General features: G+C 38.4%; 2 protein-coding genes across 8 annotated transcripts in view; one reads left to right on the forward strand and one right to left on the reverse strand.

Moving 5' to 3' along the window:
* Ube2t (ubiquitin conjugating enzyme E2 T) overlaps positions 1 to 1,593 on the reverse strand; it is a 5,622-nt gene extending 4,029 nt beyond the window's left edge. The window contains exons 1-2 of the mRNA XM_004625355.2: positions 1,504 to 1,593; positions 477 to 636 (exon numbers count right to left, since the gene is read on the reverse strand). Of these exons, the coding sequence (XP_004625412.2) occupies positions 477 to 636; positions 1,504 to 1,509 (166 nt within the window). The 5' untranslated portion in view covers positions 1,510 to 1,593. The remainder of the gene's footprint in view (positions 1 to 476; positions 637 to 1,503) is intronic.
* Positions 1,594 to 10,038: 8,445 nt separating this feature from the next.
* Ppp1r12b (protein phosphatase 1 regulatory subunit 12B) overlaps positions 10,039 to 22,499 on the forward strand; it is a 237,878-nt gene continuing 225,417 nt past the window's right edge. For 5 of the 7 annotated variants that reach the window (XM_023708000.1, XM_023707991.1, XM_023707997.1 and 2 more), the window contains exon 1: positions 10,039 to 10,484. In XM_023708000.1, the coding sequence (XP_023563768.1) occupies positions 10,197 to 10,484 (288 nt within the window). In that variant the 5' untranslated portion in view covers positions 10,039 to 10,196. The remainder of the gene's footprint in view (positions 10,485 to 22,499) is intronic. The other 2 variants (XM_004625357.2, XM_023707999.1) reach the window with 2 other exon arrangements.

Raw genomic sequence — 22,499 nt, forward strand, 5'->3', positions numbered from 1 at the left:
TTTTTTTTCGCCGAATGGCTTGAAGGCATGACTGGGCGTCTTTTCCAGAAGAGGTTGTTCCCTTGATTTTTAAAAAATATTTATTTATTTAGTTTTGTTTGAGACAGGGTCTGACTAGAAACATATCTTGCAAAGACCAAATAAAACCAGCACATTTGTTTGGACTGTGGTATTCTAATCAATTATGCTTCCACCTGACATTATAGCTATTTCAGATGATCATCTGATATAAATAGTACTTCTGAGCTAATGCCCAATCTTGATTAGAAGTCAGCAAAAGTAAAATAAAAAGTCCAAAAAAAAAAAAAAAAAGCTGGGAATGTCAAGTAAACTTTTTATTAATGTAAACAAATTAAGAAAGAAAGATGATAGAGCACAATGACCTTTCATCTGTTCCCTACTTTAGAAGAATATATAAATGTTTGAATTCTTCCCACAGGGTCATGATTCTCATCTTGTAATGATGTGATACTTACGAGCTCGCAGGTCATCCATCTGGTCCTTTTCTTGCCAGCATGTGATGCCTGGAGGTGGCTCTGTGGCTAACATTTGCAGCTCTCTCTTCAGACGTGAAGCTTTCTGCATGATTGCTACGTGAAGGAGAACCACTCCACACCAAGCGCTGCTTGAGATGTACTAGGGGAGAAAAGAGAGAACCATGAAATAGCAACAGTGACTGAGGAATTTTCATCATACAGCTTTGGTGTAGTGCAGGACAACTTCCATTACTAATCTCTATTCTGACGAGAAAGTCTTTAAGTTTTTTCTGTTTGCTTCTTGTGAACTTTTTATCTACTCAAGCAAGTAAATTTTTGAAATAAAGAATTATAGCTGGGGGTGGTGGTGCATACCTGGAATCCCAGCACTGAGAAGACTAAGGCAGAAGAATCAGTGGAAATTTGAAGTCAGCCTGGGCTAAATAGTGAGTTCAAGGCCAGCCTGTACTATGCAGCAAGAAATAAACAAGAAAAAAGAATTTAAAAAAATATAACATGTGCAAGGCTCACTGATCCCTTGCATTAAAAAATAAAACTACAGCCCACTGGTAAATTATAAACTTATATGAGGTCAGGACCCGGATCTGATTTTATTCACCAATTCTGGCATAGTAAGGGACTTGACATAAATTAGCTAAGTTAAGAAGTCTACATATGCTTTGGGAGAGCAAGAATGACTGAGAGATAGTCAATGCTCTGAGAAACTTACAAGCTAATGCTTAAATGCCTGAAGTTTCTCATGTGCTGTGGATTCTATCTTTCTAATTGAGGGAACCTACTCTTTCAACTAGTCTATCTTTCTCTATTATTTCTAATTCTTGCTCTTTAGTCAAATATGTTCAAAGTCTCTCTCATCTAAAATAAAACCCACTCACACAGCTACTCAATACCCTTCTTGCTCTAGTTTTCCCTGTAGCAGCTACCCAGGGATTTGGAGCTTATCAATTTGGGGCTTATCTTTGCATGTTTATTCATGGTGGCATTTGGTGAGGACACTCAAAAATACTTTCATTTTTTTCTGTGCTCCAAACTTAAAGATATTTTCCTATAGTTTAGAAAAGAGGGGCTGGGGAGATGGCTCAGAAGGGCCTGATTTCAATCTCTGGTTCTGAAAAAAAAAAAAAAAAAAAAAAAAAGATAATTTTGCTTTTCATATCTGAATCTAAAATCCAACAGAAATTATTGATTTTTGTGCATAGTGAGGAAGGTGAAAGTCTAATTTAAAATGTGTTCCAAAACAAATAATTTCCCTAGTATCATTTATTGAAAAAGTCTATCTTTTCTCTGATACTACCATAAATTAAGAATCTACATACATGTACATTTTATTTTGAGACTATTAAAATTTATTCCACTGGTCACCTGGATTATCTTTAATTCAATACCTTTGTTTTAATTACTACTGGTTATTTGTCCTTTTTTTGGTCATTTTTTAATGGTTTCCAGCTTTACTGAGGTATAACTGACAAAAATTGTATACATGGTATGTAAGGTACATAACAGATGTTTGACTACAGCTTATCAGCCTTGTTCTTATTTCTTTAGGAATGTTTAATTACTCTTGGACTTTTGTTCACGTAAATTTTAGAAACAATTCAGAAGGGCTCACAATATTTGCATACACATACAGTCCTCCCATAGATCAAGGTGGAGAGAAATGATATATTTATAAGTCCAAAGATGTGCGAGGGCTGGCGAGATGGCTCAGTGGTCTAAAGCACCTACTTGGAACAAGCTTGGCAAAGCACAGGGACTGCGGTTCAATTCCCCAGCACCACATGCCAGCCAGCCCCGCCCCCTGGTGGGCTGAGCTGGCCACACACACACAAAATAAATAAATAAATGTTAAAAAAAAAAAAAAATCAAATAATTAAAAAAAAAAACAAAGATGTGCGAACATGATACATCTTTTTTCACGCTTTGTAAAGATTTTATAATTTTCTGTATAAAGCCATACTTGATGTTTGTAAGATTTACTCATAAATATATTTTTAAGTCAGATGTAGTGGTACACACCTGTAATCCCAGCACTCTGGCAGACTGAGGCAGGAGAATCAAATTCAAGCCCAGCCTGGGCAATTTAGTGAGGTTTCATCTCAAAATAAAAAAAAATAAAATAAAAAGAGGGGAGGATGAGAATGTAACTCAATGCAAAGGCTCTAAGTTGAATCCCTAGTAACTCCCCACCTAATTGTGTTTCGTTTTTTGTTTTGTTTTTTTTCCGTTTGGTACCAGGAATTGAACTTAGGACCTTGTGCTTGCCAGGCAGGTATTTATTATCTCCCTGGCCCATCTACTGTGTATTTTTTTTTTTTTTCAAAGTTTTATTGACAAACAGATAGCAATGAGACAGTTTCAAATCAAATCGGAAGGACAGTTTCAACAAATAATACACTACATATATTCTTCTTAGTGGTTAATTGCTGTACAAGATGCGGACTTGTGATCCTATTTACAAACACCATTAGAACAAATCATTCTATTCATTACTGTGTATTTTTAAAATTGAATTTTCTACATATTTCTTACTGCTATATGTAAACATCATTAAATTTTTACTTTTGAGACAGTCTCACTAAGTTCCCAATCTTCCTAACTCAAACTTCTTATAGCATGCCCAGGCCCAGCTACAACAGAATTGATTGTTAACTAAAACCTCATAATGCTGATGCTGAATGTATTTGGGAACGGAAAGTGGGACAGCAATTCTAATAGCCCATCATATCATCTATACATAATCACTTTATTCTTCCCTTGTAATCCTTTTCCTGTTTTCTTTCTTGGTGATAACTTCTAGTTTAATGTTGACTAGAAGTGCTGGTATTCTTGTCTGATTTCTAACCTGAAGGGAAAGCTTCCAGTACTGCACTTAAGAGAACCATTACCCTGTAATCTATCAAATCATATACTCTAAATTTATGTAGCTTATTGTATGCCAATTATATCTCAGTAAACACACTAAAAATTTATCTTGAATAAAAAGCTAATCAATGCTTCAGAGACAGGAATGTGTAGTAAGTGAATAGTTTCAGGAGAGTTTTTAAAGCAGAAAAGTAGAAGCTTCAGATACACTAAATATTGAAATATTAAACTTCTCTCTCTCTTTTTTGTATTTTAGGGAAGGGTCTACAGGGTATTCACGGTCTCACTACTAGATCGGACTTGTAGTGATCCGCCTGCTTACAGCCTCCTAAGAGTTGGGATTATAGTGAAATGTTGAACTACTCAAATGCTTAAATCTGAAAATAAAAGCCATATATAAACTCTACAGATATAGAAAAAAGTGATGTGAGTATTCCCATCAGTACAACTATTCATAAATATTTTTTGAGAAATACACAAGTAAAAAGGTAGTTTTAATTTGTAACTATATGAATGACTTCAAATCTTGCAATTAGAGCAACACTAAGGATCTGAATGAGTTACCTACATTTCTAAATTGTATTTTATTTTCAGAAAAAATAAATACTATAATTGTGAGATTTAAAAAGATCTCCAGGGGCCTTGCTGGATAGCTCAGTTGTTTAAAGCACCACTTGGGCAAATGCAGTCAGGTGCATAGGACTGTGGTTCAATTCCCAGCTCCAGAAGCTACACCAGACCCACTCTTAAGGCAGCCTGAAGGAGCCAAAAACAAAACAAAACAAACAAACAAAAAATTCTCAAAAAGATCCCCAAGGGCTGGGGATACATCTCAGTTGCATAAGCTCCTGCCTGGCAAGTGTAAGGTCCTGAGTTCAATCCCTGGTACTGCCAAAAAAAAAAAAAAAAAAAAAAAAAGAAAAGATCTCCAGTATAGTTCTACTGAATGTCAGAGATTACAGGAAGTGGTAGCACAAACTTGTAAACCATACTATGGAAGGCTGGGTTAGGATGACTGAAAATTGAGCCCAGCCTGAGCAACTTACCCTTAGTGAGACCTTCTTCAAAATGAAAAAAAGGCTAAGGATAATAAGGCCTTGGGTTCAATCTCCAGTACCAAAGGGGAAAAGTCAAAAGATCCATGATACTATATGCACCAACAGATAATAACTTGCCTCTTTGTACACCAGACAGATCTTTGTAGATGAGTTTCTTTCTTTTTGACTAGATGAGTAGTGCCTGGTTTAAAGTTTCTGAGAAAAAGGTGAGATCAAGTGGAGAAATTATAAGTCACATTTTAAAGCAACACTTGGGCTGGCCAAATAGCTCAATGAATTAAAGTGCCTACTTAGGCAGATGCAGGCGCCAGGAGTTCGATCCCCAGGCCTGCTATGCCAGCCCCACCCCTGGGGCACACTGAGACAGCGATTGAGACTGGGCCTGGTGGCACGACTGTAATCCCAGGGCTTGGGAGGATCACTAAGAGTCTGATCTACACTGAGAGACATGTACACCCTTTCCTAAATACAAAAAACCCAAAGACCTCACATGAACACATAGTCTAGGTATGGTCATCACATTTTGGGATCTGGTTCTTAGCAGTAAAACTAGATTCTATGAGGATTAGATGTACTAATTTATGCCAGCCTACTCACAAACTCTTCCACTATCCAGAAGCCAATTAATTTGTAAAAACCAAAGATAGTTGTACGTTATATGATCATTATCCATTTGACCCATCTATTTTAAGATATGTTCAAAGGAGACTGGATTTGTGTATTGGATGGGTAAAGTAATTACTAAATCCTGGTGCGAAGATTAATTTTAGTCCTTTGGTTGTCTTTTGTTCCCAGTAGACTAAAACCAGGGAATGCTGACCTCCATATCCAGCTCTTTTTTATTTTTAGACTGAGTTTCACTATGTTGTCCAGGTTGGTCACAAACTCATGATCCTCTTTAAACAATGGATTTCCAAGCCGTCACTACCTTTTCATAGCACTGGGCATGGAAGCCACATGCTAAGCACATTGTTTTATCATGGGACTACACATCCAGCCTCCTTTAAGACCACCATCTTGGGGCAAGTTACTGGATAATTAACCTTAATATACGGATCCTTAAGACTTTCTCCATAGGCAGATGCTGACAATCAATTAAAAGTGTCCATGGGCATAAACTGTACCTCATATAGAATGAGAACAGTGGAAATGGATGGTAATGGAATTAGAACAGACTAAGAACACAATGTCTCTTGAAGAAGCAGCCCGACTCCAGTCTCACTATGTTAACAGAAACTAGTACCTGCCACTGGCTGACTCAAAACTCCATCAATCACTGCTGATTTTCTGTGCACAAAGGTTCTTCTAATCTAGTTCTAACCTATGTTTGCAGCCTTAGATCCAGTAATTACTCCCCATAAACATACGTTTAGGCTGTCCTGACCTACATGCCCACAGAAGTTTTATTCCTTTTCACACCTGCAGAGGAGCACACATCCGATTACAATTTCTTCCACGTGGCTGTAAAGCTTCCCAATCACACACCTTTCAATCGTCACCCTCTCTACTTTCACGTCAGTCTGCATCCTGTTGTGGAATTAATTCATCTCACTAGGAAGGACCGTCAATGGCAGTCCCAAGTTTTCAAAAAGTATTTTGTGGCCAGGCATGGAGGGTGGGGAGCCTGCCGATAAGACCGGCACTCTGAAAAGCTGAGGCAGGAAAACTGCAAGCCCAGCTGGGGCAACTTGGTGAGGCGCAAGTCTCACAAACAAAAGCACATTTTGTATTCAAATCTGTAGTAAGTTTACTAAATTAACAGTGTCCATCCAAGACGTGAGTTGTGGTGAAATAACAACCTGGACATACCCCGCAGCGAGTAAAGGGTCTCTTTTCCTTTGGGCGGATCTCTCCGGCTCGACTGGAGAGAGCTCCCACAAATTCGTTACGAAGACGCGACTAGCAGCTTTTTGGACTCTCCTCTGAGGAGAGCAAAACGCCCATGTTAGGCAGAAGCAGAAAGGCTTACCCCTCAGACCCACTGTGACCTCCTCCAGGACCGCTTTCTGAGGCCCCAGAAAAACACTTACCTGCGAGACCTCACCTCACCAGAAAGCGTACGAGCCCGCGGGAGCCTTGACGGTTGGCGCAGTTCCGCCTCCTGCCGCGCAAGGATTGTGATTGGTCCGCTACAATATTCCCCGCCCCCCCCCGCGGGGAGCGCACTCAGCTATTGGCCAATCCTCTGAGGCTGCTTTCGCTCAATTTGGAGCGCGCGCTCTGGGCTCCTCGAGGGAGAGACGCCCTCAGGCAGCATCCCGGACGTACCGCCTGGCTTGACCTTGGCGGTCCCGGGTGGCGCCCTTGTGCGATCTCAATTACTGAGGCAGCCCTCTTTGTCAGAGTGGAAGGACGAGCTAGGTTGGCTTAGCTATAGACAGGTACTTCCGGTTAAGAAAGTACCACACTTTTAAGAGTTGGAAGACTGTCTAAAAGTCATCTAGAGGGGCTGGTGAGATGGCTCAGCGGTCTAAAGCACCTACTTAGAACAAACTTAGCAAAACCCAGGGACCGCGGTTCAATCCCCCAGCACCACATGCCAGCCAGCCCCGCCCCCTGGTGGGCTGAGCTGGCCACACACACACACACACACACACACACACACAAATAAATAAAATTTAAAATAAATAAATAAATAAAAGTCATCTAGAGCGCCCTGGGAGCCGGGCCGGCACGGCAGGAACTCCGGCTGCGTCTGCCTAAACAGGCGCTTTTGAGCTATTTAGCCGGTCCTTTTTTCTGACGTTTCATCCCGTCAGTGTCTTTTTTGTTGTTGTTGTTTTGTTTTTTACTACCTTAACAGTAATTGTCTCAATAACAGAGATGTTTTCAAGAACTGAAATTGATTACTTTCCTTTTGGTTCTAAAAAAATCCTTTAAATGTCTTAAAAGCAGAAATTGTATTGAGTTTGGTGGACGGTGATCTTCACAAAACTAGCAAGTATCTGATAATATGGAGGGAAAATGAAAGAGAAAGTAAAAGGAGAGGGACGGGGAGGAAAGAACAAGGGAGAAAAGAGAAAAGTAAAAAAGAAAAGGAAAGAAGACTCAGCATAAGTCTAGTTTCTATTTGTCCACCAGAGGGAGGTATGTTAACTGATGAAAACAGAGGCCAGAATGAAAGAACCGAAAGATTATAACTGTCTAAGGTGTTGTTATTTTTAAAAAATGAACTATTTTACTATTACAAGTTATTTTTAAACTGTATATATGGAGAATTATTATTATTTGTGGTACCAGGGATCAAACTCAGGACCAGGCCCCTGAAGAATTATTATTTTGTAAACCTTTTTCACTTTATAACATGGCTTTGTACTTTTCAAAGTGCAAAAAACATTTGTAAATGGGCTTATTTGTCAAGATTTACTAACTTGCATATGAGAATATTTTCTTTACTGTATTTACTATCCTGGTTGCTTAATAAGATGCTTATATCAGTTTGTTCTTAAAGAGTTCTGGTTAGGGGAAGATATATTAGGAAAAAACTTATGTTATGGGCTGAGCTGGCCACACACACACACACACACACACACACACACATACTGAATAAATGTAAAAAAAAAAATTAAGCTCATGCCCCTTGGGAAAGTAATAATTTAATTTGGATTTGGCCAATTTTGGCTTATTTATACAATCTGAACCAGGTATTCTTATTTCTGAATGCAAAAATAATACTGTACAGTACTACCTAAAGAAGAGTAATATCATGGGTCCACTGAAATTTTACTCTGTTTAAAAAGATCCTCACTAGAAGACAATTATGTATGAAGTTAGATATATATATATTTAAATATATATGAAAATATTAAATTGGTGCATGAAGATTGCAAAAGGGCTAAGTTTACAGCTAAGTGTTCTTATCTAATTTAATATCAATTCCTTTTTATACTTTAGGGAGAATTCTATTTGGGAGTTTGTGTGCAGTTTTGAATATCAAGAAATTGAATTGTTTTGAATATCAAGAAAAGTTTCCATATTGACAATTTAGAAAGTAATCATGAAACACAAATTCTATAGTAACTGTAGACACATGAATAAAGGAAAAAATAATATAAATTATTTTATGCACATTATTATACAGTATATAAGATACTGAAAGATAATATTTATGAAGTATTCAAGAATACCCAACTTAAATCATACGGTGGATATATATGCTATTATTAAACTGATATTTTATATTTTCATTCATTTATTTCTTTTTAAAATTTATTTATTTATTTATCTGGCACAGGGTCCCGCTATTCAGCTCAGAGTCCTAGTGATTCTCCTGTCTCAGCTTCCCAGTGCTGGGATTACAGGCATGCACCACCATGCCTAGTTTCAGTGGCCAGCATGGTCCGCCCTGGGTTTCAGGGCTGGCACAGCATGCAGTACTGGGAATCAAACCTGGGTCCCAAGTGCTTAGACCATCAAGTTATCTCCTCAGCCCCCATTTATTTTTTCAATGTGATTCCCAGTACATTGCAGGGGAAACTGAGGAACAGGTATTTGTTCCCATGATAGAAGATAATAAAGTTTGCTTTTGTAATGCTCCAATTATTTTTCATATAAAAATTCAAAAAGATTAAAGAATCTAATATACATGTATGTTTTCTTTCATTATGGATAGCACATTTAATTATGTTTTGTCCAGAGTTAAGGCCCTAGATGGTATAATTATTAAATCAATCAGACATACATAGGTTTTACAACTAAATTTACATTAAATATAAAAACATTTCATTTGCTTCCTTAGGAGTTTGGGATGTTCCATAGTTTTCTGTGGATTTGATGAAAAGATCATGGATAAAAACATCCATTCTGTGTCATAATAAATTAAGATCCATGAAAAGAGTAGAGGAGGAAGAGGGGAGAAGAAAGAAAATTCATATTTGTTGCTAGCTGATTTATGCCAGGAATAGCACTAGGCATTCTTCCATTTATCAGTTAATCTACACGACTACCCTATGAAGTATTATTCTTACATTATGCAGAGGAAATAGGTCATTAGAAGGTCAAGTAATTATCTACAGATGTGAATTAATTTGAGCTTAAGTTTTTTCCATCTTGGAAGAATGAATGCATTCTTTCCGATACAGTTTTTTAGTTCCTAGAGTAAAATTACGTTCAAAGTTATTTATGTAAAACATGTAACAATATTTGTGTATGCTGTTTCTCCTATTTATACACATTCACATTTACTCTGATCAATATGTCACTGTAATCCTAGATTTAGAACCAGGACATGAATTCGAGTCTATCTCGTATTTTATGTGTAGTTCATTCCACTAGAAAATAGGAAATTTACTGCCCCTTTTCCACTCCAAAAGTGTAATATGATAATTATGGAGTCAACATTAGTTAGTACTCATAACCAGAGTAAACTACGATTCCCAAAATGCCCCAACGAAGAGGCTGACGCCACTCCAAAAGACACTTCCAACTTTGGGGCAAAGGTGACATCGCTGAGCTCGGCGGCGAAGGAGCGCGCTGTTTGTCCTCGCCCCCTTTCTGATGCATCTAGGGATATGTAGTTTCCTCATGGCTCAGGGGTGCTCCCAAGGCAGATGTCTTACTACAAGTCCCGTGATGACTCGCGGCCCGGGTAGGGCCTGCGTGTTGAAGCCGAGGGAGCGTGCGGGCGGTGCTAGTGGCGGGAAGAGTAAAGATGGCGGTGCAGAGGTCTCCGCCTTCTGCTCCTGGCTGAAGCGCTCTGAGAGAGGTGGCAGTGGCAACCCAAGTCGCACCAGCAGTCTCCTACTGGTAGTTTCGGCTGCAGCTGCAGGGAACTGGGGCCATGGCGGAGCTGGAGCACCTAGGTGGGAAGCGAGCAGAGTCGGCGCGCATGAGGCGGGCTGAGCAGCTGCGGCGCTGGCGTGGCTCGCTGACAGAGCAGGAGCCCGCGGAGCGGAGAGGCGCCGGGCGCCAGACGCAGACGCGCGGGAGCCCCAGGGTCCGCTTTGAAGACGGCGCTGTCTTTCTGGCCGCCTGTTCTAGCGGAGACACCGAAGAGGTAAAAAAGCTTCTAGCCAGAGGGGCCGATATCAACACAGTCAACGTGGACGGCTTGACAGCCCTGCACCAGGTAACTCCGTTTTTGGTCTTATGGTCAGTGTTTGTATTTCCCTCCACCTACTTAAGTTGTCATGGTTACTGGTGATTTGGTCCCCATGTTATCCCTGTAGATTAGCCATCTTCACTTCTGTCCCGTTGGTGTGCCTGTACACATGCCACTTCTGTACGCAGTATCTTTTGCCGAATGGCCTTTGCGAAAATCCAGTTTTCTGCCTGTGTGGCCCCAATATTGAACGTCTTTGATTACTTATAAAGCTCTATAGATTGGGTTAAGGCAGGCGGATCTTCAGAGACTACTCCTTTTGTTTTGCTGATTTGCAGCTTGAAAACCAGTTTGTATCTTCTCCAGGCTACAGCTCATAGAACACCCTTGACCTCATTGTTGTGTCTTATTTTCTTCCCGGCAATGCTGCCTTCTTCATGGTTTCCTGTGGAGAACTAAGTTTCTCAATCACTTCTGTTTGATACCTGTGGAATAGACTTTCCTTCTTTTTGTGAAGTGCCCTATAGAAGCCACTATATATAGCTATAGTATGTGGGTTTTGGATGAGCCGGTAGTTCTGTGTTTGATAATATCATCTTTATTTCTTTCACATATGTCTGTCACAATTCTGTCTATATTGACTGTCATAACTAACTCCATCCTATCCTTCCCATTGAACTTCAATTATTTTTCTTTTCCTGTTCGTGCAAAGTGAATGTGTTCACATGAGAATCCACTTCTAAATAATTCAGCTTTATGTTAAGTCACTTTCCTAAATATATTTAGCCAGTAGATTAAATTGCTCCTTACCATGTTTGCATCCTTTCTCCATTAGGTGAAAGAACCTTCACTTTTTATCCTTTTTTATCTGTTTCTTCCTGCTCATGCAGTGCCTCACTGAAGGTAGCAAACAATATTTGTTTAGTGCTTTGTCATTTAAAAATAATTTCATATTTATTATCTTGAGTCTCAGTACTGGTCTCCTGAAGTAGATGTGGCTGGTAATGTTTTTATTTTCATTTTGCACCTGAGGACCCTGAAGCTCAGAAAAGCTTTACTTGTGCAAAGTCAGATAAATTGCCTGTAAAATATGTTTCTCTCAGATTTATGTTGTAGCGCTGTATGTCCCACTGAATAAAGAGCAGAACATAAAGTAAGACAAAAGCCAAGAGAACCACATTAAATTAAAAACAATTCTTTTACAATGCTAAGGTTTGATCCCAGGGCACCTACTACTGAGATACATTTCTATACCTTTTTTAATTTAAAAAAATTATTTAAAAAAATTTTTTTTGAGACAGGGTCTTGCCACATTTTGCTGGCTGGCCTCAAATTTGCTATCCTCTTGTCTTAGCCTGTCAAGTAGCTGGGATTCAGGCATGTGCCACTGGGCTTGACATACTAAATTTTATTTAAAATGTAAAGTTTGGGAGCTGGAGAGATAGCTCAGTGGCACAGATGCCTTGGCAAGTGCAAGGTCCTGAGTTCAATCCCTACTCCCCCCCCCCCAAAAAAAAATAAAAATAAAATGTAAACTTTAAATTTCTGAACTCTTTGCCAGGCGAATTTTTATTGTTCAGAAGTATCCAGGATAGAGAGAAGACTGAGATTTGTATTCTGGAAATTATTTTATGGGTTCGTGGAATATAAGAGAAGTATAATCCCTGGTTTTCTAGTCCATGTATCCTTTTTCTGGAATTGCCATTATGTGAAAGCACTATTTTCTTACTGTTACTCAGTGACCTTGTTTCTTTTAGAGTGACTCTGCTAGTTATGTCTGGTTCTTCCCATACACATTTTAATGTCAGAAAAACATTCTTTAACCTCACTCATGTTAGGTCTCTTCCCATTTATGGTAACTGCTTTTCTGTGTCCTTCTCCTGAGATGACCACCTTGGCACCTTTCCTTCTTTCTTAATTATCCCTAACTGTGATGTACACTTTTATGTTTAATATTCTTTTGTAATGGAATGGAGGAAAGGGGCTAACAGCTGTGGATTTCTTTTTCTTTTTAACTATCTATGAATATGATAGAGACACTTCTTCCCATTAAGACAGCTGGCAATGAGTTGACTAGGTATACTTAATACTGGACAAATTTAGCTGAAGATTAAGTTGCTTAAAGATTGGAGGTAGAAACAATTTTCTGTTGAGAAGCAGTCTCTTTAAGTCAAGACAAGGGGCTTTTATTGCCTTAGAACTCTTCTACAAGCCAGTTTACAAAAAGTTACAGTGTGTTTTTCCATGATCTAAAGAACTCTTAATTATATAAAGATTATTTTCAAAATGTAAGACAGACTGGCACTGCCAATAGCTTAGTTGTCTAATAGCTGATTTCACCTTTTGTGAAATGAAGAGTGAACACTGTAAGTATCTGGAAAAAAAAATATCTGTTATATAAGCATGATGTGCATTATCTGAATGATTGCTGCCTTTCACTCCTTTGTTTTAACCATGACTACTTCTTTACCATCTGTGGATTGTCATGTTGGTATATTGAAAGTAACACCCATGCAATCTTGGGGGACAGTTTTCTCCTTGTTCCACAAAGTCACAGTAGCCAATTTGCACTGCAGGTTTTAGTGCCTTAATGCTGCATCTGACTTGGAGACTTTTCTTTCTTGGCAGCTTTTGCTAAGACCATGAGGTGCTTGAGTGAAAGTTAACAAGCTCCAGAAGTCCTATTAATAATACTTGAAAGAGACAGGGATCAGAATTATCTGAAAAGGTAGACAAGTTCTCCTGAAAGCCTGAGGTAGACTAACTATATTTAGTGGCCTAAAGTCCTCAATGAAAACAGGGACTAATCTGATTACATAACCCTGGAAAGCATATGTTTGCTTATAAAGAAAATTGCCATTTTATTTGTATGTATACCTTATAAAGAAGGAGTATGCATGTTAATAATTTGATGTGGTCTTTTAACATTCTTTACTTAGTAAAGATTATTCATAGTATTATGATCTTGGGTGGCAGGCCCATAATACAGGCTTTACTGATATTATCTACCAAATTACTGGGTTATTTTAAGAGCTTGCTTTTCAGAAGGCAGATTTTCTAGAATATGTTAAAATGAGTGCCCACATGTTCTTACAACGTATTTGGCATTTATATCTGTGTTAGATGTGGTGAGATGTGCTGATGTCAGCCCCATCTTTTCCATAGTCCATGCTGCTCATAACTGTTTAGAGAGAAACCAAGATCAGAGTAATTATGTACTTGACATAGTACAGTTGGCCTCGTAATGGTCTCAGGATCCAAGTTTGGTCGCTCAGGGTCACCCCAGACTGAAATTCAATGTGTAATACCTTTGTCATTGGCGAGCTACCTCAGTCTGATCCTGCACCCTCAGGGAGGTTAAAATTACATATATCGGTAGAAGATAGGTAGAGATAGGTGCAGATGAAGAAGGTAGATAAGGAGAAGTAATTTATATTCAGAGTAAGACAGAAGAAAACTAAGATGACATGTTTAGTTCAGTATAAAACTTGCATGGTAAAATAAAACTTCCATTCCTTTCTCTTGGATTCCAACTTCATTACCTATACCTATGTTATTCTGTGAAGTAATTTTTGCTTACTCTAAGTATTGATTTATGCTGTTTAGTGTCAGGACCCATGCCAGTCAGCCATTCAGAAGATCCTATTGCCTCCTTAATTATTGGGCATCTAAAACATTTATCCCTCCTGATTCATCCTAGTACCTTGCCTCTTTAAATTGGCTAATAAGATGTATCACAAGCTGTTGGGCACTTGGCTTGTTACTGTGTACATATTTGTACCAATTAGTTTCTGTCCCATAGTAGACCTCAAAGCCAGATTTAGACATTAGGCTTTTTGATTTAGGGGAAAGTATGGATGCAAGTGACTTTCATTTGTTCCCTAGCCAAATTATTTTCCATTCTTAAAGTCCTGTGAGTAGCTATATACAGGCATTCAAGCTTTTAGAATCTTTTCTGTGAATATTTAAAAATAGGTAGACTGTCAGTGTATCGTGTATCTAGATTAAGAACAACTCCACTAGATGTAAGAAGGTGGGTAGGTCTTGTTGATAACGTTATTTTCAGAGAAAAGAAGGAAAAAATGGAAATAGAGCTTTTGTAAATAGGGAAGGAGGTGTTTGAAGGGAGGGTAGGGGAATGGGAAAGAAAAAAGAAGTTGTATCATGTACAGGTACAAATTCTCTATGATGATGGTGATCATTGTATATACCTAAAAAGTACCAATAAAATCTGATAGGAGATAAATTATTTTCATTTTAAATATTTAACATTATCTTTTTGCGGAACTGGGGATTGAGCTCAGGCCTTTGCTTGCCAGGGAAGTGCTTATTCCACTGATCCATCTCCCTGGTCCATCATCATTCTTATTATTATATTTTATTGCTTTATTTTTATGGTACTGGAGATTGAACTCAAGGCCTTTGCACTAAACTGTATCTAGCCCTTTTTAATTTTTTATTTTGAGATGAGGTCTCATTAAGTCTTATCTTGCCTAGGTTGGGCTTGAACTTGTGATCCTCCTGCCTCAGCTTCTTAGAATCCTGAGATTTCAGGCATGTACACCACACCTGATAAATATTTAAAAACATGGTGTAACTTACATATGGTAAAATTAATTTTCTTAATTATGAAGTTCATGAATTTTGACAAATTGTTGTATAACCTCTATCACAATTAAGATATACGTTACCATTGCCCTCATGATTTCTTTGTGTTTCTTGTGTACAGCCCCTTCTCTTATTCCACATCTGTGGCAACCATTCATCAGTTCTCTGTCCCTATAATCACAGTGCCATATAGATGGAATCATATAGTATGGAGCACTTTGAACCTGGCCTCGTTCATTTACCATTATGTATTGAGATTCGTCTGTGTTGTTGCATGTTTCTGTATTTCTTTAGTCTTCATAGTTAATTGATATCATTTTCATCATATGAATGTATCACAGTTTTATTCATTCACTGGTTGGAGGACATTTGGACATTTCCAACTTTTGCTAAAAATAAATCAAACTGCTATAACCATTTGTATACAGGATTTTTGGTTTTTTGTTTTTGGAGTTAGGGTCTCATTACGTTGTTCAGGATGGCCATGAACTTTTGCTCCTTCTGCCTCTGTCTCTCATATTGCAGGTGTGTGCCACCCTGTCTGGATGTATACAAGTGCTTGTGTGTGCATATTATAAAATTTCTTTTGGTAGCTCTTCCCCCCTCCCCCCAAGTGAGATAACTGATGGTAATGAATGTTTATAAGAAACTGTCAATTTTCCAAAGTTGCTCTATCATTTTTTATTTCATACAATAATGTATGAATCCTACTTGCTTTTCACACTGTGTTAGTTGGGCTACTGTAAAAATGTACCAAAACCTAAATGGCTTACTGACATTCATTTCTTCCAGTTCTGGAGGTTGGAAGTCTGAAATCAGGATGCCAGAAGCATTCTTGACGAGGCTCTTCTTTCTAGTTTGCAGACAGCTGTCTCCTTGCTATTTCCTCACATAGTTGGGGGCAGAGAGAGTGAGATCATGTTCTTGTGTCTCATGTCTCTTGTGTCTAGGACACGACTCCCATTTATGGCAGCCCTGTCCTTATGACTTAATTACCTTCAAAAGCTCTATCTCCTAATACAACAAATTATTTAGAATTTCAGCATATGAATTAGAGACATTCAATCCACAGCACTTCCTTGCCTGATGTTGATATTGACTTTTTAAAAAAAGCCTGTTTTGGACTGGTGATATAGCTCAGTGGCCAGCACCTACTCTCAAGTGTGGTGTCTATAGTTTAGTTCCCCCCCCCCCGTCAATAAAAATTAAATTAAAAAGCCTGTTTTTAATTTTTGGTTTTTTGAGAGAGTCTGGCTATGTATGTGGTTCAGGCTGACCATAAACTCTGTATAATTCAGGCTGGCCTTGAATTTGTGGCAGTCGTTTTGCCTTAATATCCCAAGTGCTGGGTATAGGCATGTGCCCCCCCCCCCCCCCCGTACCCGGGATTGAACTCAGGACCTTGTACTTGCCAGGCAAATGCTTATTCTACTGAGCCATCTCCCCAGCCCTTAGCATGTACCGTCCTGCCTAGTTTAAATAATATATTTTAGATCCCCAGTACCACATGCTGCACTGGCCTCGCCCCTGGGTGTGCTGAGTGGGCCACTAGGCATAGTGGTTCATACCTGTAATCCCTGTGCTGAGGAGGCTGAAAACTAGGTCACTATGAGTCCAAGTGGTATAGTGAGACTCTGTGGCAAATGTATATATATATATATATATATATATCCCTTTTAATACTTTTATAGTAGTGTTTTTAAAATGATTTAGTTATAATACTAGTAATACTATTAGTAGCAGCAGTAGTGGTAAAATGCTTTAAAAATATCAACACACATATAATACTCAAAACAACTTATGAGGTAAGTACTATTATTGTTTGAATTTTATGCAGGTGGAGAAACTGACATGTTGCCCAAGGATATATAGATAGTAAATGGCAGAGCTAGAATTTTAAGCCCAGGAAGTTTTGATTGTGAAGCACATGTTTTTAATGTTATATTTATTTCCTCTCACCAGATTGTATTGCCTTTCCTTGGAAACAAAAACATAAACAAAGGAGAAATGGAAAATATAAAGAAAAAATTTAGAGTAACTAAAAAGTCTGGCTGGTTGGAGATAAATACTAGTTACATTTTAGTGTAGTTCTTTCACAGATTTTTCTCAATGTTTAATATCTGTCTATCTAGCCTATCTCTCTCTATCTATATCTATATCTATATCTATATCTATATCTATATCTATCTCACAAAGTTGGAGTCAACATTTAAAATTTTTCCCATTTAATTTTTCCTGTAATCATTTTCCTTTATCATTAAATAGGCTTTGAGAGTAAAGTGTTTTATATCTGAATATTATGCCATCACTTGTGGGTGCTCTTTATTATATTCTTAGTTTACCCCTAAAATTGCATACTTAATAGCAGATTGTAACTGTGTATATTACAGTTTCTGTCCTAAGGGGACTCATAGTCTAGTTGCAGGCAGATACATCAAAACTCTAATTATTAAAAGTGTTAAAATGTGGGATACCAGGTAAAGATATGACCCTAGGATAGTAGACAGTCTAGGACCGTAGAGCAGTGGGGCAGAGCAGTAGGACTGAGTGTGGTGTGTAGCAGAGGACACCGGGGCATCTTAATGGCTGTGCTTGGAGAGTTGGAGATGAGAGTGAGGATGACATCCTCGTGTGCTGTATACACCAAACATCAGGCCAACAAGGCTTGACAGATTTCTTGGCAGTGAACCTTTGAGGGTTTGAGCAGGAACCACAACTAACCAAAGCAGGATTTGAGGATATCTCTCTCTCTCTGTCTCTGTCTCTGTCTCTGTCTCTCTGTCTTTCTTTCTTTCTTTCTTTCTTTCTTTCTTTCTTTCTTTCTTTCTTTTCGAGACAGGGTCTCTCTGTGTTGTTTAGACTGGCCTTGAACTCACTATGTAGCCCATGTTGTCCTCAAACTCAAAGCAATCCTGCTGCCCCAGTCTCCCAAGTACTAGGATTATAGGCATGTGCCACTGTGTTGGGCTTACATTTCTTAGTTATTTTGATTTTTTGACGTTATTGGCCTGTGTATGAATTTTACTTGGAGGTGCCCAGAGTGTGTTTGGATCCTGTGGATGCAGCTTTACTATTTTGTAAACATATCTTGTATTGATTTCTCTCCTCATGTTTAAATTGCTTGCCCTTGACAGTAAATAGCATGAAAAATGAGGTCAAAAGAATGACTTATCTCATTATAAATCACTAGGGGCAGTGGAAAGTGATTTTGAAAGATGACTGAGCTGTGGTCCATCTGTTGAGAATCATTTCACCTGTTGGAGAGTTGTTGCAGGACTGGACCCCAGTGAGGTGCTTGTCGTTTCATACCTCATTAGTTGCCATGTTGGGCTAATATCAGGACAGTCTTACTGCTTGAGCTGTGTTTAATAGATATTTAAAGCAGGCCACATATCCATGATTGGCATTAGTTTTCAGGTAATAGTAAAGGCTGCCTTGCTCCAACTCTGTGCTGATATAGCTGTTCTATGACAGGATCACCAGGGTCCAAGTTTTTGTTTCAGTTTGGTTTTTGAGATGGAACCTAGTCTGATCTCAAAGTCTTGGGTTCAAACACTTCCTCTCTTTAGCTTCCTAAGAGAAAGGGTAATTATTATTATTTGTATTTGTCTTTTATTTTTAAATTATAATTTAGGGTTATTATTTTTATTTTTAAATTATGTATTTATTTTTGTCTTTTGAGACAGAGTTTTACTATGCAGTTCAGGCTGGCCTCAAAGTCTCAAGAGTCCTCTTGCCTCCATCTCTGAGTGCTGGGATTATGGGTTGGGGGACCTCTCTCTACATCCAGCTATTGATTTTATTTATTTATTTTTATTTTTTAGATAGAGTCTTCCTGGTATATAGCTCAGGTTGGCTTCAGATTCACTAGGTAGCTTATACTGGCCTTGACTGCAAGATCTTTCTGCAATAGCCTTCCAAGTAGTAGAATTACAGGTATGTGCTACCATGCCTGGTACTATTATCTTTTCTTTAATATCAAGAGAGGAGAAAATTCCTGTCCTAACATTTGTATTATAGTTCTATGGTTTGCATCTTTAAAAATTTGAATGATTTTTAAATTTTTTCTACATATTTATTAAGTATTTCCTGTTCCATATTCTACAGTAGATGCTAGGATGGATACAAAGAAGTCATAGTACCTGTTGCAGGGATCCCACCATTACTGAAGAACTTTTTTTTGTGTGTGTGTGTGTTTTAGGGAAGGGTCTACAGGGTGTTCAGGGTCTCACTACTAGCTCAGACTTGAAGTGATCTGCCTGTTCACAGCCTCCCAAGAGCTGGGATTACAGACTTGCACCACCACGCTCAGTCTCAATACTTCCCGGGGGTGGGGCCAGCAGTCAGGCCCAGGAATCAAACCCTCCAGCCCTGGCCTGCTTGTAGGTGCTTTAATCTGCTGAGCTATTTGCCCCCCCCCCCCCTTTTTTTTTTCTTTGAGACAGGGTCTTGCCATGCAGTTCAGGCTGGCCTTTAACTCACTATGTAGCCCATACTGGTCTGGAACTCATGTTGTGATACTCCTGCTGCAGCCTCCCAAGTGCTGGGAGTACAGGCAGGTGCTACCATAAATGACAAGAATTCCTAAAGATATCATCTCATGCTTCTGTATAGGGTTGATTTCATTTCTTATTAATCTGTTCATGTAAAGGAAAGGGTTTTTTTTTTTTTTTAAAAGGGGGGCTGGGGAGATGGCGCAGTGGAATAAGCGCTTCCCTGGCAAGCGCAAGGGCCTGAGTTCAGTCCCCAGTTCCGCAAAAAAAAAGAAAAAAAAAAAAGGAAACGGTGTTGATCATTAGCTGTGTATTTCGTTTGTATAATGGACTCTTTGTCCTTAGCCTCTCTAATCTAAATTTATCCATCCTTTAATTGAAGATCAGTAGCCAAGTTCTTAATCATTTTGCTGTCTCTCATGGATTTCTAAGCTCTGCGGCTCCTTTTGGCCCATTGACTCGATGAGAGGAGACAGTAAGGCCTTCAGCTTTGTGGGCCATTAGCAGGGTAAGACTATTATAGGACTATATCCTTGAGTGTATTTAAAAGAAAGAAAGTTGCAGGATCCAAGACATTATAGCAAAAAGAACATTAAAAGATACTATCTGATTCACCTTTGTCTTTCTATAAATGAGAACTGTGAGACCTAAACAGAAGTTAAAGAAATACTGTAAGAATCATACAGAAATAAAATTAGCCAAATGTTTTATAAAATGTCCCAATGTTTTATAAAGCAAGTATCAGGTTGTTTGATTTTTTTTTTCTATGAAAATACAGTTGTTTGCAAATGGCTTTGAGCAAAGCAAAATATTCTTTAAATACTTTGGAAGTCCTTTTGAAGGATGATACCTTAACAGTTATAGTTTGCTTTCAAATTTTCAATATAACAAAAACACCATAGGATAATTATTCACATTTAAAGAGAATCATTCTCCTTAAGATTGTTTTCAGGTTTGATTTACTCTTCTTTGTATCTACTTCTATGCAACATAATAACATTACAAAAGTTACTTAAATGAGAATAGTATTAGTACAAATACCACCCTAACCAATTAACCAAGTTTATTTATTTATTTTTAATTTATTTTTATTTATTTTTATGCACTTAGTACAGGGGATACAGGGTCTATAAGGTCTCACTATGAAGATCGGACTCATAGTGATCCTCCTGTGTTCAGCCTCCCAAGCACTGTGATTATAGGTGTGCGCCACCACATCCAGTCTCACTCTCTTAGCATGCCCCTGGGGGCGGGGCTGGCACAGCATGCAGAGGACCTAATCCAGGTCACTGTGCTCTGCCTAAGCAGGTGCTTTAGTCCACTGAGCTGTCAGGCTGGCCCTAACTATGTTTATTTTTATTTGTACTTTTCTAGGTAATTTTAGGTGGTTTTTTTTGAGATAGGATCTTACTATGTAGTTCAGGTTGGCCTTGGGCTCACTGTGTAGCCCAAGCTTGCCTCAGACTCATGGTATTCTTCCTGCCTCATCTTCTTGAGTGCTGGAATTACAGGTGTGCATCACCATGCTTGGCTGCCATCTTAGCTTTTACAAGTATTTTAACATATTTGGATTTATGGTGTGCCATAACTATACTAGTCACTGAGTGTTGTTTTGAACTAGGTGTTGTACTATGTGTTTGGCTTTTTCAAAATTATCTTTACACCAACAGTTCTGCCAAATAAGTAGTAGTTAATTTAATGGTGAAAGTAAATTAATGATGAAAAAGTAATTTTGTGATTTAAAAGAAGAATCAGAGGAGGTAAAGTGCCCTAATCCAGCATGCACAGGTCTTGCTGGCATTCATACTTGGGTGTGCCTGACTCAGAAACTTCATCATCTATCTAGGTTATGCTGATAACATAGAAGTCTGCCCCTCAACTACATGAGGCATTGGGTGACCACTAAACACAAACCATAACAGTAGTGTTGGCAACTGAACCCAAAGTCTTAGTCATGCTAGGTAAGCTCCTGTACCAGTTAGCAACACCTCCAGCCTTAGACTATCTGTGTATTTTTAAAAGTCCTCTCACATCATTTTGTAGAGGTAGGCTTTCTTTCTTTCTTTTTTTGCATTATATATTGCCCCTGTAATATTTATTTATTTATTTATTTATTTGCAGAACCAGGGATTGAACTCAGGCCCTTGCGCTTGCCAGGCAAGTGCTTATTTTACTGAGCTATCTCCCAGGCCCTGTAATTTTTATTTTATTTTATTTTTTAAATTCATCTATGTGTGTGTGTGTGTGTGTGTGTGTGTGTGTGCGCGGCCAGCTCAGCCCACCAGGGGGCGGGTCTGGCTGGCATGTGGTGCTGGGGAATTGAACTGCGGTCCCTGTGCTTTGCTAAGCTTGTTCTAAGTAGGTGCTTTAGACCACTGAGCCATCTCACCAGCCCAGGCCCTGTAATTTTTATATTACTAAAATTCTTTATCTATTCAGTGTCAAATAATGGCTAAAGTATTGCTTCCCTACTTTATTTTATGCCATGGTATACACATAAAATGGTATTTATATAATACCATTGGTAAACGGGAGATTTGGAAGTTTGTCATAAAATTTAATTGTATTTAATATAAAATCAACTAAAGTCAAATATTGAACAATAAAATAAATATCTATGAACAATAAATAAACAGACCAAGAAATAGAAATCAAGAACCAGTTGTATTTATTTTCAAAAACCTAATAATGGTGTATCAGTCTGGTTGATGTTGATGATCATGATGATAATCATGATAAACATATATATCTTCTAGTTAGAAAAATTGAGAAGATCTAATCCCTTTAGCTTAAACACATCAATATGTACACTCAGTAAATACTGTTGTTACTAAATTGACTTAGTTGAGAGTCATATGGGGAGAAGACACTCTCTCAGGCTTTCACAGAGAGCACATTGGCCAAGCATTGGCCGTGACTCATCCACATGGCTGACACTGAC

This window comes from Octodon degus, unplaced genomic scaffold, assembly GCF_000260255.1.
Source record: "Octodon degus isolate 3935 unplaced genomic scaffold, OctDeg1.0 scaffold00009, whole genome shotgun sequence".
In the NCBI taxonomy this organism is placed as follows: Eukaryota; Metazoa; Chordata; class Mammalia; order Rodentia; family Octodontidae; genus Octodon; species Octodon degus.